The following is an 18,411-nucleotide window of genomic DNA, read 5'->3' on the forward strand; positions in this document are numbered from 1 at the left end:
TTATCTCTTTTAGATAACAGTGGAGGGGAACAGGTTCAGTTTGTTCAGGGGCTCTTCCTCTTATAAAACTATTTGTATATAGGTTATACTTTTACCTATTGCATTACCTTAATGACTTGAACTGAAAGCTATTTCCATAAGGATGCATCCTAGCAACCTGCTTACTTTTTGCGATGACCATTAAATATTTTGAGCTTGTTGAAAAAGAAAGTTTAAAATTTGTAATAGAAAAAATTACTACTATACTATAAGTAGTTACTATAAAAAAGTATATTTCGACCTATTTGTTTTGAATTCCTGAGTGGCAAAAACTGATATACCCCATCATAATCACAGGGTATGAAGATAAACGATCTTTGCGTAATCGGAAGCATGAATTGTCAGCATTTTGGAGCATGCTCCAAGAGAAAGAAGAGTAAAAACCTAAATTTTTTTTACATTCTCTTTAGCTTGCCTAACAATTTGTTGTTGTTGTTGTTGTTGTTGGTTTTGCTCTTTAATTTGTTCTCTCTTTTGGCACATGTACTGTTTTCTTCTCTCTCTCTTTGCCTCTGCTTTTCTTGGCAATTCCATGGGCGTCCGTGGCGTTTCTTCCATGTTCTTTGCTTATTTGTTTGCCAATTAGTTTTAATCGAAGAGCTTTGCTGCGTTCCGTTTGCTCTTGCTGGTTGCGTCGTTTGTTTAAATTGGTTTTCTAATTAATGCGTTTACAAATATTTGCCAGTGCATGTCTAACTAATAAAAACAAATTTGATTTCACTTCCACAGCACTTGATGGTGGTGTTGGCTGTGTTGGTGGTTCATTTATTGTCCCGCTGCGCTGCTTGTTTCTCGTTCTTATTGTGCAGCGGTCAGTCGGTCAGTTCGCCGGTCGGTCAAAGTCTGTTACGTAGCTATCACGTCACGTCTTTCTCGTGCTTTTGTGCTCCAAGTTCCCGGTTCTGTCAATAAGTTCAACAAGTTAATACGTCATCAACTGAGAAACGACGCCGTGACTTGTACTCTTTAGTGTTTATTGAGAGTTTGTGTATCTGGTCGAAGCATGAACAGCCAATTTGGTGGGTTATTCATTATTAATTAGTTGCTGCTAATTAATACGTTTATGGTTAATCAATTAAAAATTAACTGTTAATGAAGGCAGACGCTTTTATTGAGAAATTCTTGACAAATCCGCACAGGTGATGAACATGATGTTCTAGATGTTGTGGCTCTGGCCGGCAGTGATGAGCCGCCCCTGCAAGCCTTTCGCAATAGCAATCCCTTTGACGAGGACTCCTACAAAGTGACGGTTGTTCCTGCAGCAACAAATCAGCTGGAGATCAATGAGTTGCCTTTGCAGTTGCTCAGACGCGCCAGCGAAACAGTGACGAGCCATATTCTGGCTGATTTGGAGCCAGAAAAACAACATTTGCTGGCCGGAGCAGAGCAACGCCCAAAGCCGCCTCCACGGGGTCAGAGTTCAGTTAATTACAATGGAGGTGAGTCAATGAGTTGTGAAGCGGATGATTCATTTGAACAATCACCCATATGAAATAGCATTAAACGACAATTCGTATCCTTTTGTTTTGGGTATTGTAATGGGAGTATACAATCTGTCTTTCTGTCAGGTCCTCCTCTCGATTCGTCCCTGCATAGGTCAGAGAGATGATTGTTTTGCTTTGCTTTTAAAGACAACTTTTCCTGCGTATATTACGCATACGCAGTGTGGCTGCGAAGCGAACGAAATGGGTCTTGAGGGGGCGATGCGGGTGAAGAGGAGAGACAGTTGTGTCAGCCATTTGGCAGCTGTAATATTTCCGCATATTGGACGCCACTGAGTCTGCCACATTGTCCCATTCTCGCATTCGCATGCATTTTCTTGGGCTGTCAGTAAAAATATCTGTATTAAATTCCGATTTTCGTTATTCCACATGCAACTGTATGAGTTTTTGAATTGGTGTGCCTGCCTGGATGCTGGTTTTACCATATATATTTTTTTGTGTGGTCCAACGTTGTTTTTGAAGACCCTCAAGCATAAAGTTGTAGCTCGCTTGTTGTTTTTTACCCTCCAACAACTTTACTGCTACTAGTACTATTATTATTATTATTATTATTATTATTATCTCTGTGTATGTATGAAAGAAAGTTTTGTTTGGGGTTTCTATGCGTTTTGATGCATAATTTGCAGCTCCTAGGAACATTTTGCGTCTGGCAAATGAATAATGAGTTATTACAACTCGAAACGATTAAAGTTACAATTGCTGCATGAATATGCATTAAAATATGGAAAATGAAATTTATGCTTAAACAGAATTTAAACTTTGCAATGCTAATATACTCTCCTTCTCCCTCCCTCTCTCTCTCTTTCATTTCTTGTGGCTTGTAAATACATACATAACAGTTATTAAGAAAATCTCATTTAAATGTGCCCCTGAAGACAATTTCTCAATCTCAATCTGAAATGGAAAAATGGTCTCCTTTCCTTCTCTTACCTTCGCTCCTTTCAGACCAAGGCGACACTGAAATTGACGACATTTCTGTTAACTTAAACCAACATGATATATGTTGAGAATACATACCTACATGGGTCTCTTTGTATGTAAGTGCACCTAGTAGGAGTAAACTACACTATTGATAAATGCACGGCATATGCACATGAGTTCAGTGTGTGTGCGTGTGTGTGTGTGTGAGAGTGTGTGAAAAACATTTGTAAATGCCAGAGCATTGGTAACGGTGTGACTTGGCATAATGATTGCCAAATGAATGGGAAAAAATTTTAGCACACAAGACGCGTCGTCTGGCTTCGTTCGTCTTTGGCTTCATTTAACTTGGCACAAATGCAGAATGTCCTTTCAAATGCCTTTACCAACGGCAACGCCAACGCCAACGCACTTCACCATGAGAGTGTACACAACAACACACCGTTGCCATCGCCATTTTGCATTGACGTTGACGTTCACTAAGTTTGACTGGCTGCCAGATGGAGCACGAGATGAGCACCTGCTACACATACACACAAACGTATGTACTTATGTATGTATGTGCGTACAAATGCCACTCATTGCTAATTACTAAACTAAGCTTAATCGTGAGCATTTCATACGTCAGTTTTTTATGCCATCTACTTTTTGAGTTAATGTCAGAGTTTTTTGAATGGGATTCTTGTTTTGCTTTCTTTTTTTTCTCGATCTAAGCATATCTTTTTGTTTTTGCTGCTTTCAATTTGTCCCTTTATTTGCTTAGGTTTATACGGATGACCTGCTTTCATCTGGCTTTCCATCAGTGCCATAAAGTTTTTTCTTTTAGCCTGCAGCCTGCAGAGATGATGATGAAGCAAATGTTGTTATTTAGAAAATGTATCTTTAAGCCTGCATCTTGTTTATTTGCCTTCGACAGCAGTTAAAAGAAATGATTTTCAAATGCATTTCCATGCACTGCTAACAGGCAAATATTACCATGGGAAACGCAATTTGTTATGTTAGTTGAAAAAAGAAACTCAAGACTGAGACGGCATAATGCTAGAATATGTTACGTTAAAAAGAAAGACAGATAGTTGAAATGGAAACTGGTATATAAATCATATATCAACAAGTCTTGTTATCCTACCAAGTGCACATTAAAAGGAGTCACTCTACTGCCATTTATTTAACTGTCATCAAAGTATGTGTCATTATGATCCGCTTTAGGTTTAAAACCTTATTAGTTATCCACATATACATACATACATAGGTAGTAGTAGTTTTGGAATGATAAAAAATGAAAAGAGGGAGATCCTTCCATGATTCCTCCCTGTATAGGTCAGAGATGATTGTTTTGCTTTGCTTTTGAAGGCAACTTTTTCCTGCATATATTACGCATACGCAGTGTGGCTGCGAAGCGAACGAAATGGGTCTTGAGGGGGCTATGCGGGTGAAGAGGAGAGACAGTTGTGTCAGCCATTTGGCATACATATATACAAGTAATAATCTAAATTTGATGTCTTTCCTTTCTCGAGCATTATGTGTACATATATGCGATTAATAGGTTTCTGGTAGAAAATATTTGACTTGAGTCTGGATAATGAACATAAACAACACGAAATCGTATGAAGCACATCTCTAATGATAATTGGTTGCCATTTTCAAGAGTCAATTGAAGTGGATAATAAATTCGTATGTTTGGTAGTGTGAATTTTCTCAACTATATGCGTATTTGCTATGATTCCAATTAGCACCTTTACTATATACACAATTCATTGTGTGGCAACACTTTTGCTCGATTTTCACATGACAAGCGGAATGACCAAAAAACTTTAGTTGTCAACAGTCTTTGTTGCCCTTGCCCTATCTCCCTCTCTCTCTCTCTCTCTCTTTCTCTTGCTATATCATTTATTCTGAATACTCATCTCTTTTTCGTTCAGTGTTATAATTTGTGTGAAAAGTTTTACTGCAATTGAAAAGCGAAATGCTGTGCATCTATTGCACTTGGTGTGAAAAACTTTTGCATTATTTTCTTGCCTGGTCACTTGAAAGTTGCAGAAAATATGACAAGATAAAATGGTAAAAGCAAAAAAAAAAAAAAAAAAAAGAAAAAACAAGTCTAGAGTGCGCAAAGATAGCCAACAGAGTTGGTAAGAACTCGCCCTGGCCAGTGGACTTTCCAACGCCAAAGGCAATAATCAATGGGGGCGAAACGAAAAACCTTACTTAATGACCTGGCCAACTTACAGCCTTTGGTTCGAGGTGCATAACAATTTCTTTATGTCGGGTGTGTGAGTGTGTGTGTGTGTGTGTGTTGAGTGCAGCGCATGAATATAAAATATCCTGCAGCAGCAACAGTCCTGTCTTACCTCACTTCCGGTGCTATCTTTGCTGACACCTTTTCCACAATTTATGCACGAATTTCTGTAGCAGTGAAAAAGGCTTGACAAAAAAAAAAAGGAAATATAAAAATAAAAGTGCCCGAGCCGCAAAAAACTTTTAAATGAGGCACATAATTCAAAAATGTTGAAAGAAGGACCAAAAAATACGAAAACTTAACCCCAACAAGCAGAAGTTATTTGCTGCTTCTGTTGCTTCGTTTCGTTATCATTGCTAGCCCTTTTGCCCCACCATCGTTCGGCCATCGTATTGCCAAGGGCCACTTTGCTATTGGTAAGATGTTTTAAATTAATTAGCCCAACTTAAATATTTGTTGCACTTCAAACGCGAACTTTGCATTGAACTTGTAAATAAATATTCAATATGCTTACAGCACCAAATACCAAATTCAACTGAACCAAAACTGAAATGGCAAATATTTGCTCGCTGGGCGGTGCTCGTACATAAGTTTTGCGTGTTGATTATGGCTAATTAATTGATAAGCAAATTGCTTGTAAATATAATTAAACCTAAGAGTCCAACGGCTGCGGGTAAATTGTGTGGCTTGCCCCATCGAACGAACGCGTTGCCTGCTTCATTCTTTTTTTTCCAATTTGAATTGGCAATTCCGATCGCCCGATAAATATGTATACCACCGTATTGAACAGGGATGGATTGCAAGAGATTAGAATTAGATATATTTGAAACATTGATAAGGCAACACAACGTGATCCGTCACTGAACATTTTGTATATTGACACAGAGCAAACTCACTTCACTCATTAGCACCCAGTTGCCTCTTTAGGCCTCTCTTCACTCATAGTAGACATTTAGTTGTTTCATCTAATATATGTTTTTAATAATAAACTGGTGTATAGTTTTTCTCACCACTGCCCAATGTCGCTCGCCTGCTCTCTGTTTGTTTAAATTTTAATAAATTTATTCACTAAATAAATATGCATGTGGAGGCATTTTGTTGTTTCGCTCGCGTGCTTATTATTTGTGAGAGAATCTTGGTGTGTATGTTTTTTATTAGCATAAGATAAAAATTATATATACTGGACCAAGTTGGAAATTGTCTCTGTCGCGAAAATGAAATTAATTTGTTGTTGGTCGCTGGAACTCACGGGGCTTTCTCAGTGATTCGCCGACATCAAGATTAGTTAGCATTTGGCTTTAAATCTTATCGGATTGGTGCGGCAGGTCGCTTCTACATTTACGACATTTATTGTTAGTGTTCACTGTATTGAATATGTGATTTTTATTAAAGCAGTAATAAAGAAATAAAGTTCAAATTGGCCATTTATAGACGTGAGTGTTGTAAGAGAGAGTGAAAGAGAATTGCAATTACCTTTCTCTTTGCTCCTTAGAAGTTAAGCAATAAAATAACAAATGATTTTTAATTGTGAAATTCTTGTAAGAATATAATCAAACCATCGAAATTCGATTAATGTGGGAAGTTTTAAAAATATCTTAAAAAATTTAATCAAATCAATAATAAATGATTTAGTATTTTGAATCTGTGAGTTTCCCAGCCACAAGCAGAAATTTATTGTTATAAAATTGGATGGATTTGTTGAGCTTTTGATATGACAGATGATTTATGTACATATATTAATAAATATATGAGAATATTTATTTGTAGAATTCGCATTAATTGCTATTTTTTCAATATATCTCTTATTTTTTTTGGATTGCATTCTGACTTGATAAACTCCGTAAATTATGACACCCAATTAATAGAGCTTCTCAATCAAGTTGTCTCTGTACATACATATGTGTATATACTATATGCCTATGCGTCAATAAATCGCATGATATTTGATTCATCATCCACACGTGACATAACAAACTGAGCCGAGCAACTGGCGTGAATTGCCTCTAAATATTTGTGATCAATTAACACGTCGCCGTTTGGCTGACAAATGCAGAGCAGATTGTCTTGTAAAATCAAATACAAACATCGATGAGCCTGAGCCTAGGACAAACAGTAGTCATCAGAGTGGGAACTGGGGGGTGGGGAAAAGAATTGCCTTCAAATCAAATGAAGTGCTGATTGGCTTTCAGGCCTTGGCAAAGTCTCTTCCTTGCATAGTAATTGTGAGAAGAAATTGTGAGATTGTAAATTATTGTTATTAACAGGTCGCTTCATATGCAAATCAGACTGGAACTCGGAGGCAAAGCCACAATCGACCTAGAAGTTGCCACAAGTTGGACAAACAAGTAGAAAGGAAAAAAAAAATCGCAATTAGCTTGGCAATTTAGTCACAGTCGCAGTCAAAGTCGAAATCAAGCGCCATTAACTGCGCTAATTATTAATGGAAAGATGCAGATACACAGATATATATATATATGTACATATATATCTGCTTATTCCTTGTCCTTTGCCGTGGCAAGGTGTGAAATAGTCGTGGCAACAATAAAGTCAATTATGGCAGAGGATGCGACCACAACGGTAGGAAGTGCCAGGAGTGCAGGCGCAGGTTGTGTCATCTGGCAGGCAGGCTTTACCTGGGCAAAACAACTTCCTGCCAATGGCACTGGCTGTCATGGTGTCATCGCATCGGCAGTAGGAGCTGAGGCAGCAGCTTTCCCTGTCGTTACTTTGGTGCAATCAACGGCTGTCAATCTTTGTTGCAATCTTCAGTTTGCCATCGTCGACGTCGACGTCTTGAGTAGCATAAAAGCTATGCCAAACTCATGCCCCGTAACACCGTCTTCGCCTGGCTCTCTGAATCTGCAGTCATCGTCGTCGTCGTCGTTGAATTTTCCCTTTTCACTTATGCATGCACGCGGAGAGGGTTTGGGGCGGAGATAGAAATGAATGCAAAATGGGTTAAATGCAGCTTGTTAGGCACTTATAAGCAATTTCTTAGATTCTCCACACCTTTCAGGCCCGTTGACGTTGACATATCTATTAAAACATTTAAATCTGTTTGCTACTTACAGCTAAGCGTAACAGGCAACAGCAGCCAGACAACAAAGCACTCGGCCCAGGTGACAAGATGATGCAAGAAAGCAATGCGGCACTTCCTACTCTAGCCCTATCACCGCCTTTGCATACCAAATTAGACATACAGAAATTCCCGGAGGACTTTAATAACGGCCAGACTGGCAGTGGTGCAGACGATGGAACTGGTAATGGGATTGGTGGGGCACGTGGAGGAGGAGATGCTGCAACAATAATTTTAACGCCGACATCATTAAATTTAACAAATGTTGCCAGCAATGGCGGAGGAGGAGGCTGCCCAACTTCAGCTGGAGAACCACGACGTTCTGATGAATACAAAGGACCAAAATGGTAAGTGAAATGTATGCTCATGTGGCCAAAATGGTTACAATGCGGATGGGGTTAGAAAAGGCGCTTGGACTAGACTTCGGGCTTAACCCTCTTTTGTGAATGCACTTCCACTTCCTCTGCCAGTTCCGGCGGGACATTCACACTTGCATTGCACGCGTTTTTCGCATATCCGTTTTGCAGTTGTTGCCTTTGTTGTGTGCTCCATCTGCGTTTGTGTGCGAGTGTGTGTGTGTGCTGTTGGATTTCTTGTATTTCTTTTATGCGCTAACAATGTTGTCGTCGCTGTCTGCTGCACTGGCAGGCAGCAGGACCGTTTCCGCCCTAGTCGACGGCGTCTAGTCCCAGCCAAGTCAAATTGTTTTCTCTCTGTTTTTGTGTTTTTTTTTTTTTTTGTCCTTTATTTTTTTTTTTTTTTTTTGGATGTGACACTGGTTTTAATAGCTGGCGAAGTGGTGCTCTGTATGAGTTAAGGTGTTCTTTAGGGCTTTAAAACACTTTGGGTTAACTTCTATTGTGGTTTATTAAGCGTTTTGGTTAGGGCAGAGAGCTTACTTATGGTTTCACTTGGATAAATTCAAGAGCAAGGCAAAGAAACTGTACGCATTGTTGATGGTCTAAAGCAAAGCAGAGAAGAGACAAATTAAAAAAATAAAACAGACACATTAGTCTTCAACCCACCTTTACGAAAATAGGCAAACCAATTTGAAAGAACACTCCGGCTCGTACTTTCACAGGACGCTTCAGGAACTCCATGTAGCAATTGAGCAACTTGCGTGTTCCAACCGAATACTCCAGCCAATTGGTATTGAAGACACTGTTCGTAAGCGTATTGGCATGGTAGGTCAGCTCATTGCCAAAGTAACAGGGCAAGAAAATCTGTACAATCATCACTGCGCCAAACTGCAAGGTGGTCACAAAGAGGCCGGGGTTTTGCTGGAATCCCATATGGACCAAGCGATAGCCGCTAAAGCAAATGATTAAGGCACTAAAAACCACCTGGGAGAGCACATACGGTGATACCAATTGCTCACACTGTCTAGTCAAGCGGCGCACTCGAGTGTGCAGTTGAAAAATGTTGCGTAACTCTGGCCTAGCGACCACCTCAGGAGCCTGTTGTAGGGCCATTAGCCGCAGATTCATTAGACGGTAGAGTAGGGCAATCTGAAACATGAAATAGCAACCAAGTGCATCCAGCAGTACGTTAGACAAACAGCATAGGGTCATGGCCACAACATTATAGCCCCAGGCGTAGAAATAACGCTGAGGGTTCCTCCATTCGAAGGGCACATAGTATCCAAAGGGTAATTCGTAGTCGTCCTGAAAAAAGACACTCAAATATCCCGAAAAGGCCACAAACAGACTGCCGATAATATATGTGTAAAAGATGCGATGAAAATGCCGCTGCTCCTTCCGCCAGAAACTGACTTCTTTTTCATTGCACAGCCTAAACGCGACATCCTCCTCCAAATCGGCTATAAATTGCGCTGCCTGCTGCCGTCTGTACCAGATACTAAAAATCTTGGTCACTAGAGCCACTTCAGTTAAGGACATGTATAATACTTGACCAGCCTGCTCCAGATTGTCGGAAGTTAGTGCCTCGAACCACATAAGAACAATGTAGGTAAAGGTCAAAGGAATGTGCAAGATATACGGATAAGCACGTTTCAGCAGGCTCCAGAAATCCTGGCCATCATCGTTTTCCCATTTCAAAAGTCCAAGCCATCGTTGAACAGTAATCAAGAGACGTAATGCTGCTATACGATCCGTAGACTCCACTGGAAAGTCCATTTTAGTAAAATTATTAGGGTTTCTAACGCACAACCCTAGAACTTGACTGCCTTTTATAGTCATTGTGTACTAGGGTCTTACGTTCAATTTTCACTTCGTGTGGAACTCTTTTATTCAGTTCAAGTTCATGTGACTTATATTGAAACGTTTCTTGTCTTTATTTGACAATATTTTACCCAAACGGAACTGGTTCATCTTGTTCGCATAGTCTTTCAGCCCTGATTCAACACTTTGATTTATAATTAGTCAAAATATTTATACCATTTAATAGCCAGGGCTATTACAATAATTAACTTGCTGATATAATGATTCAGCTGATTATGTTAAATACTTGAGTCACGCAACCTTTCAATGGCAGCACCAATCAGACAGCCCTTTTTCTAGGCTTCAGATTCTTAAATCAGTGCAGCAAATGCTGGCCAAGTGTATCCATCAAAGGACTTTGTTTATTCTTTTCGCAAGATAATAAAATAACTTTCCTTTTGTTAATAAAGAAAATCCTTTTAGATATGTACGTATGTATATTAAACTTGTATACATTTTGAATAGTTGAATAAAAATTTGCTCTTTTAAGAGAAAATTCAGGGAATTTCACCGATATAGGTGGCGTTTGGCCCCCGGAAGCAAGTAATACTGTAAAAGTGAAAAGATAATAAAGAATTCAAAGGATTATATATAAGCGTATCATTTTTGTCCCCCCTTCTATTTACAAACAACAATTGTAAATGTAAAAGTAAGCAATAAATTTAACTAAACCAGATAACTAGATTATCTTCTTCGTTCATTGACTTGAGAAAACTTCAGTTTTTTTTTTTTTAAATTTAATCAAAGACTTAATTTCAATGTTGGTTGACATTTATTAGTATTATTTTTGATAGCATCCGCTTAGATACTTGGATTACTTGGATACATTTAATAAAAGAGCAAAAAAGCTATAGGCATTGTTGATAGTCTGTAAAATAAAAGATTAGCATTTATAAAGTTATTCCCATCAAAGATATTTCAATTCTCGCCTTAACAAAGATGGGCAAACCAACTGCAAAGAAATTGCCAGCTCGAATCTGTACTGGTCTCTTAAGGTGTTCCATGTAGGAATTGAGAAGTCTACGAATGGGAGGATTGCATTGCAGCCAGTTGGTGTTGTAGACCTCGTTGGTTAGCTGATGTGCATTAACAGTCACTTCATTGCCATAATAGCAGGGTAGGAATATTTGTAAAATCATGACACTGACGAACTGTAACATGGCTGTAAATTGACCAGGATTGGCACGAATACCCACATGTTGCAAGCGGTAGCCGCTAAAGCATATGATGAAGGCACTCAGAATAATTTGCGAGAGAATGTAGGGCGACACTATACTTTGACAAGTAGCAGTCAATCTGCAATAGAAATTGCATAAATCAGAGAATGTTGTCTTTCATTTTTAAAAATGTAACTGAGACCTTCGGACTCTCTGATGTAATTGAAATATTCCTCGCAAGTCCTGGTCAAAGTTTATTCCAACGTCCTTTAAGCCTCTCAATCTCATGCCCAGCAGACAATAGAGCAAGGACAGATGAAACAGAAAGTAGCAGCCCAATGTGTCCAAGGTTATATTGGAGATGCATGTTAGTGTCATGGCAGCCACATTATAACCATAAGCATACCAATAACCACGTTCATTTCGCCACTCAAAGGGCACATAGTAGGCAAAAGGCAATTCGTAAGAGTTGACAAAAAGCACTCCAGTACATCCGCTGTAGACAACACCCAGGCTGATCAGTATATAGATGTAGAAGAACCATTTAAAGCGGCGCTGCTCTCGTTTCCAGTAGAATTGTTCGTTCTGGGTTCGCAGCTCCAGGTTGACGGAATGCTGTAGCTCATGCATCAGTTCCCAGGCCTCCGTGCGGTGATACCAAATGCTTAAAATCTTCACAACCAGAGCCATCTCTGTGATGGACATATAGAGCACTTGACTAGCTTGCTCCATGTTGCTGGAAATGAAGGCCTCCAACCACATTAGACCAATGAAGGTAAACGTGATGGGCAAGTGGATAAGAAAGCGGTAGTTTCGCTTTAAAAATGCCCACATGGCTGACTCCAAGTCTCTGTCTGCATTAGACCACGGCCAGAGCCCAAAGATTCGCATGACTTGAAGTATAAGGCGCATGGCACCAATACGATCGACTTTTGTTAAACTGTTCTCCATTAATCGCCTTGTTTGATTGCCCCAAAAATCGTCTCGCACTGCCTTTTATAGGCTATTCCATTTGTCGATAATTAGCGGCAATTAGATTTTCATAATTCAAGACAATTAGAATACGAATATAATATTTTATAGGTGGCGTCACTTAGTACTGCATTGGTCATTGATTTCCGAGCATGTCAGCCTATTGGTCATATTTCTGGGTCTCTGGTCCATGGCCTGGGTCCTGCTGCCTGACTATGCCCAACCGCAGGCTGTCATTATGCGTATAGCATTCCTATTTGTTGGTGCCCAGATCTCTGGAATTCTGGTGACTTTTGTACATTTGCCTGATATGCTGGGCATGCTCTTCTTTGGTGTCCTCTACACAAATCTTGGTTTGGCCAACTTTGAGGGTTACCAGCGATTCGAATTATTCTTAAGGTAAGTTTACCGAGTTATTCGGGTTGAAAGTACTTTAACTTCAATTGAAAAACTTTTAGAGAAATGGCTCTAATCAACATTATGTTGCTGGCTGGTCTTGGCCTAGATGGCGATGCATTTAAGCGCCTTTGGTTTATGATTTTACGTCTCACGCTGCTGCCAACTATTGTGGAAGTGGCAGTGATTGCCGGCTTGGCTTATCTTACTCTCTCTATGCCCTGGCTATGGGGCATTGCGTTGGGGTGAGTGCAGAAATGAGGATATTAGATATAATTTGATAAAGAGAAATTTATGGTTTAATCTTCTTTTAGCCTTGTCATCACAGCCGTGTCCCCAAATGTTGTGGTTACTGTCATGTTGAAACTGAAGGAGGATCGTCTTGGTCTCAATAGTGGTATACACACACTCATCTATGCCATGACCACATGCAACGATGTGGTGGCCATCTTCATGTTTGGTGTCATAATCAGTGTAATATTCTCCACAAGTGCGTACCACATAACAGAGGAGGCAAAATAAGGAAGAAAATAAATTCCATTGCATACTTACAGGCTCACTGACACAACAAGTGCTGCAGGGCCCCATTGGGATTGGTATTGGACTTGTTTTTGGTTATCTCTATGGCATGATGCTGCAATACTTGCCATCGCGTAATGCGGTAAGTATCGAGAATACTGGAGAGGACTTGAAGACTCGAAGGACTCACACACACACACACACACACACAAAGCAAGAGCGGCTGCAGACAAAAGCTATGTGCAGCAGGCGCATTGCACTTAAAATGTGCATTCAGTGAACACTTAGACACTCAATCAGCGCATTTAATGATGCAAAACGCGCACAAGCTCCGCTGAGAGAAGGAAGATGAGGCCAAGTGCAAGTTGGTCGTGGTGTGGGAGAGTGTCATACAGGCATAAAGCCTGCGGTTGGTCCCACTCTATCTAACTATACATATATATGCTGGTTTCTGCAGATGTGTAGGTGTGTGTGTGTGTGCATTTTGCATAAAAAGACACTTACATGCAAACGACGAGGACGACGAGAACGACGACGACGACGTCGCTGGCGACATTTGTGACGACAGTTACTGCCAGCATCTATGTGAAGTTATGCTGGAACATCGTTGCAGCCACAAAACTCATTGCCGCAACTTACACCGCTAATGGCGCGCATAATCAAACGCCATGGGTGGCGATGGCAGTGAATGTGAATGCTTTTGTGTCACACACACACCCACACACACACACACACACATTGGCTTCTCATAACTTTTGTTTTCGCCCGCCTTCGCAACCGCGTCCATGGCACAATGCAGTTTGTACAAAAATTTCACGCTGTGCACTGAGAAAGTCGCGCCACTTGCATCCTTGCATATTTTACGCACACCCATTCACCCACACACACATACACAGAGAGACTTACAGCTAAAGGCTATTCACAGTTTAACGTGCAAGTGTGTACAAGTGTTTGTGAGACTGTCATCAGGCCTGAGTCTTGGTTTTCAGCATCCTTTTTTTTTTTTGCTCATGTCACCGCCGTTGCTTTTAATTTTATTATTACTATTACTCGGGTCTCTTGTAATTTTTTGTATTTAACGTCACCTTTCTTTTAAACGCTGCGCAGTCCAGAACTTGCAGAGGGAAATTCATTCAAAAGGAGTCACTGAAAAGAGCTTATACTTAATTTGGTCCTTTTTTTTTCTTTTACCTTTTCAAAAAAGCCAAGAAATGCAATTTGCTATCGATTTATTCAAAGCATCTTTGCCTGTACGCAATTCAATCTTAACGAATTGGGTAGAAGATGGAAAATATCTTAATCAACTTCAATATCAGCGAAAAATATTCTATCTCTAGATACTTATAAGAAAAGACAAAGAAAAGCTATACCTTTAAATGGAAGAAAACAAATGAAATTAGAAAACTTTGATGCCCGCTTTAAAGAAATCAATATTATATTTGACTGCATAAAGTGCATTAAATTAAGGCGTCATGAATAAAAGTTATGAATAGTTTGAATAGTTTTAGTAAAATCTTTAAAAAATGTGCAACGTGAAAAACAGATTTGATTTTTTCCCTTTTCACATATCTCATCCATTTTTCCTCTCCATTTTTTCTTACCTCTCCTTTGCAGGTCTACGCAAATGGTTTGCGCTTTGTCTTGACCATCTTGGGTGGAACTATAGCTGTGATGGGGAGTCGCGTTATTGGCTATACTTCGGCCGGTGCCCTGGGCTGTGTAACGACAGCCTTTATTGCCCGGATTGGCTGGAAGCGAGAGGAGAGCAAACTGAGTCCACAGCAATTGCAGGCCCATCAAATTGTAAGTCGAATCTGCTAGAAGCCTTGGCTGATGTTTGATTTTCAATAGTGTCCATGTTTTTTTTTTACCTGTGCGAGAGAGTGTGGATCAAGCTTTTTGTCTGAGAAAAATGCTTCACTTCCAAGAGTTTCATCTTTTTTATGTAGCTATTTGTCTGTCATTTTTTTACTTCGGCTCTTTGTTGTTTTGTTTTCGTTGGTAATTTGTGACATCACGTACTACTGGCCCAGGTGAGCCTCTATCTGTGTGAAAGGTATATGTGTATATGTGAGACCTGAAGTGGATACAAGTCTCGAATTGCTACTGAGCTGGTTGACAGATGTTTTTCCTGCCTCTTACCATTTGGCTTCGAAAACAGAAGCACCGATTGTTGGTTTTTACTCTCTTGTCTCTCTCTCTCTCTCTATATATCTCGCTTCTTGTGTTTTGTTTTTGACCAAAGTTTCAATTTGTTTTACCAAAACAAAAAAAAAAAAAAAGAGGAGAATAACTTTTAGCTGACGGCTTTGTAAGCCGATTGCCTTACTTTTTATGTACTTCTCAGGTAAGCAAACAGTTTTCCCTTTCACTCGAACTGCTGGTCAACGAAAAGTTTATAGCAACAACAAGAGAATTAAACGAATATACAGCTACACCTAATGAAATGTATTCAATACATTCGGTATGCGAATATTTATAGACTCTTCTTTTGCAGGCCAGTGTACCAAAACGGCTGGATCTGATGTGGAAATTCCTCAAACCCGTCTCGTTTGCCCTCATCGGCAAGGAAATTAATTTTGCTGTACTGGAGGGTCATGTAATTGGCTTTGGGGCACTGCTGGTGCTGCTCGGAAGTTTGGTAATTAAAATGGCAGCCACCGACGCCGACGTCGACGCCGCTGCTGGGTGGTGCAACAAATGCTCGACGCGGTTGAGTCTGCTTGCCACTTATTTAATATTTTTTTTTAGTTTTCTTTGCTGGTAACATTTTGTTAAGCGGTGGAGCATTCTCAAAGATGTTTTTTTTAGCTTTTTGGCTTTTGGTCTCTGTGGTTTTGTGAATGTCACCCGAACTAGCAACACGGAGAAGTAAGAGAAAGTCGAAATGAAAATGTTAGACCGCCGCAATGCAAATGTTACCTGCAAAACACACACAAACACAGACACACACACTGAAAGGGAGAGAATACATCCAAGGGATGACCATTTCGTTCTGTTGCTCTCGTTACAGTTGCGCTTGGCTTTTGCATATTTATCCACATATGGCGGAAATCTGTCGAGAAAGGAACGTGCCTACATTACAATTTCCGGTTTTCCCAAAGCAACTGTCCAAGTAAGTTTCCCGTTCCTCATGTCATGTATCCTCCTCCTCGTCGGCCCCCCCAAGAACATGTGTACATATGTGAATGTAGCTGCGGTTTTTCTTTTTACCCATTTGCGTTCGGTGGGGCAGTGGAACATTCATTTTTTTCTGTTTTGCTTTGCCTCTGGCTGGACATTGTGGCAGTCGTAGTCCTAGTCTTGCCCCTTAACTGCTTAAGTTGTAAACGTATTTGCGGGTTATGTTCTTGCAGTTGGCATGACTTTGCCATGAACTCATCCTTTTTGGTATCGCGCACATTGTTTGCAGTTTAACCGCAAGCGGTCGGTCGTTTTGTTTATGTCGCTTCCCGTAATACGAAAAGAAAAAAACACACACAACAAAAATTAAAATGTTCCGCTGGCTAACTTACTTGCATTCGGTCTAGCTCACATGTGTCTGTGTAAAAACTTTGTCCCAACTAATATGCGGTCACATATTTCACTCTCTACCTTTTTCCTCATTCTTTAAGCTAATTTCATTTAAAAATTTCACATAACAAATTGCATTTAATTATGAAACAAACTTTGTTTCTATGCATTTCTAGGCTGCCTTGGGTCCGGTTGCTTTGGATTTGGCAAGAGCTGCAAGTGTGGCAAATGAAACCCAACTGGCTCTGGCCAGCAACGTTCTGATCATATCGGTTCTGGCTATCATATTTACAGCTCCGCTCGGAGCTATTCTCATGCTCCGATTGGCACCCTATTGGCTAAAGCATGGAGATGCCGTTGAGGAGGCCACTACACCAACCACACCAGTTGCCAATGCAACCACATTGAGCATATCGAGTGCCAACAAAACTGCCTGAAGACAGTTTATCCTACTCCTCGGAAGTGTGTCCCATTTCGCTGCTCTAATCCAAGCCTAAGCTGTACTTAAACTAAGTTGCATTTGTTATACATACATACATAAAATCCTTAAAAATAAATAAATCCCCAAAATTGCCAACATTTAAGATACTTCTTTTCTTACCCGAATCTCTGTTTTTTTTTATATTGAGCTAATTTTCCAGTTATTTGCCTAAAAACGGGGGAAAAAACTTGGGAAAGTTTAACGTTAATCCTGCAGGACTAACACATATACAAAACTTTGAAAAGTGGCCCGCAGTCAATGGAAGCGTTTTTATTGCTGTTCTTTTGTTTCCCTTCGCTTTTTGTTATTTCTTTTAATTCGGCACCTAATTATGACTGGATCTGTGTTAATCCCGGTCTTGGGCTTTTGCTAATTGATTTTCAAATTAATTTTATGGGATTTACAAGATTTTCCAAAAATTCAGTTATCCTCTTAACATTTATTGACAAAGTCTATGCAAGGAAATTAATGATTGACATTAGAACAAAAAAGTATTGAGAACGACAACACTACAAAATAATCTGGTGGCTCATTGATGAGTCGGACACATTTTGTTAGATGGAATCAGGCAGGCGACAAATGGCAAAGCAAAACGGAAAGATATTTAATTGAAATGTGATTGTCTCCTTTGTTGTCAGGCAACTATGGGAGAGTATTTGCAATGCAAAAGGCTTGGAATGGCAGGAACTGATGATGGGGATGATGATGATATGACTTTGCTTCCCTACATCTTCTGGCTGTCATTGCTGTGGCTGCTTGCATGGATTTATCAGCCAGTGTCCTGATGCCTGATGGCTGAGTTTTAGCATAAAGGAATGAAATTAAAGGCGAGCTTCAAAAAGAAGAATCGCAAAAACTTATCATTTTTATTATTCTCGCATTTGCGCATATTTCCAACTACAATTTTTTTTTTTCCATTTCGTCCTTTCTCACTTTTTCTGTCTGTGTCTTTTTGTTTTTTGCCTTTATCTTTCTGCCACTTTTGTTGGCTTCTGTGAAAATGAGTTGGAAATTGAAGGTAAATTAGTGTTATTAAAATTGCTGCACAAAAATAATTGCGCAACTAAATGAAAATTTTAATGAAAGTTCTTTGGTTTATTATTTGCTGTTGTTCACTTTTTCATAAATATATGCATTTACTATTTTTATATTTCCCAGTTGATGAAAGTTTTTATTTGCTCTTGTTGTCGTTGCTGTTATATGCTGCATTCGTTGTGGAGTTGTTGTTGTTGTTCAAGCAATTAGCATAATGAAACTTGAAGGCAATAGGCTAAACGATTTGACTGCCAGTTCAACATAAATAGCAATAGAAAGCAAAGCAAAGAAAATGTACGTGAGAGAGAGAGAGAGAGAAAGCAGGTGATTTTTCTTTTGCAATTTTCA

At 39.7% G+C, this 18,411-nt stretch overlaps 3 protein-coding genes across 5 annotated transcripts; 1 reads left to right on the forward strand and 2 right to left on the reverse strand.

The window, feature by feature from the left end:
- The first annotated feature begins 696 nt into the window (after positions 1-696).
- On the forward strand, positions 697-17,124 carry Nha2 (Na[+]/H[+] hydrogen antiporter 2). Of its 2 annotated transcripts, XM_068300080.1 has the most exons (11): positions 697-1,058; positions 1,179-1,478; positions 7,767-8,118; positions 12,231-12,518; positions 12,578-12,760; positions 12,830-13,005; positions 13,070-13,176; positions 14,649-14,837; positions 15,532-15,675; positions 16,048-16,149; positions 16,724-17,124. In XM_068300080.1, exons 1-11 carry the CDS (start codon positions 1,043-1,045, stop codon positions 16,982-16,984), a joined length of 2,118 nt encoding a protein of 705 aa, XP_068156181.1. In that variant the 5' UTR covers positions 697-1,042; the 3' UTR covers positions 16,985-17,124. The 2 variants fall into 2 exon arrangements, with proteins under 2 accessions (XP_068156181.1, XP_068156182.1); XM_068300081.1 differs by lacking the exons at positions 697-1,058; positions 1,179-1,478 and adding an exon at positions 5,974-6,128.
- On the reverse strand, positions 8,517-9,957 carry Or94b (Odorant receptor 94b). 2 transcript variants are annotated; one of them, XM_068300391.1, is made up of 2 exons: positions 8,797-9,957; positions 8,517-8,732 (listed from the first exon to the last, which is right to left on the reverse strand). In XM_068300391.1, the coding sequence occupies exons 1-2, from the start codon at positions 9,904-9,906 to the stop codon at positions 8,679-8,681; spliced, it is 1,164 nt and encodes a 387-aa protein (XP_068156492.1). In that variant the 5' UTR covers positions 9,907-9,957; the 3' UTR covers positions 8,517-8,678. The 2 variants fall into 2 exon arrangements, with proteins under 2 accessions (XP_068156492.1, XP_068156491.1); XM_068300390.1 differs by lacking the exon at positions 8,517-8,732 and having other exon boundaries at positions 8,919-9,082; positions 9,150-9,957.
- Or94a (Odorant receptor 94a) lies at positions 10,805-11,981 on the reverse strand. The gene is made up of 3 exons (XM_068300392.1): positions 11,350-11,981; positions 10,920-11,286; positions 10,805-10,858 (listed from the first exon to the last, which is right to left on the reverse strand). Exons 1-3 carry the CDS (start codon positions 11,979-11,981, stop codon positions 10,805-10,807), a joined length of 1,053 nt encoding a protein of 350 aa, XP_068156493.1.
- Positions 17,125-18,411: the final 1,287 nt, after the last annotated feature.

This window comes from Drosophila tropicalis, unplaced genomic scaffold (genome assembly GCF_018151085.1).
Source record: "Drosophila tropicalis isolate 14030-0801.00 unplaced genomic scaffold, ASM1815108v1 contig_878, whole genome shotgun sequence".
In the NCBI taxonomy this organism is placed as follows: domain Eukaryota; kingdom Metazoa; phylum Arthropoda; class Insecta; order Diptera; family Drosophilidae; genus Drosophila; species Drosophila tropicalis.

Excerpts from the sequence above, each read along its gene's own strand:
- Nha2 (XM_068300080.1), top strand. Across the intron at positions 12,519-12,577 it reads CGATTCGAATTATTCTTAAG|AGAAATGGCTCTAATCAACA; the intron begins GTAAGTTTACCG and ends AAAAACTTTTAG. Across the intron at positions 13,177-14,648 it reads ACTTGCCATCGCGTAATGCG|GTCTACGCAAATGGTTTGCG; the intron begins GTAAGTATCGAG and ends TCTCCTTTGCAG.
- Or94b (XM_068300391.1), bottom strand. The coding sequence starts at position 9,906 with ATGGACTTTCCAGTGGAGTCTACGGATCGTATAGCAGCATTACGTCTC. Across the intron at positions 8,733-8,796 it reads GTTTGCCTATTTTCGTAAAG|ACCATCAACAATGCGTACAG; the intron begins GTGGGTTGAAGA and ends GCTTTGCTTTAG.
- Or94a (XM_068300392.1), bottom strand. The coding sequence starts at position 11,981 with ATGTGGGCATTTTTAAAGCGAAACTACCGCTTTCTTATCCACTTGCCC. Across the intron at positions 11,287-11,349 it reads TTACATCAGAGAGTCCGAAG|ATTGACTGCTACTTGTCAAA; the intron begins GTCTCAGTTACA and ends TTTCTATTGCAG. Across the intron at positions 10,859-10,919 it reads GTTTGCCCATCTTTGTTAAG|ACTATCAACAATGCCTATAG; the intron begins GCGAGAATTGAA and ends TTTATTTTACAG.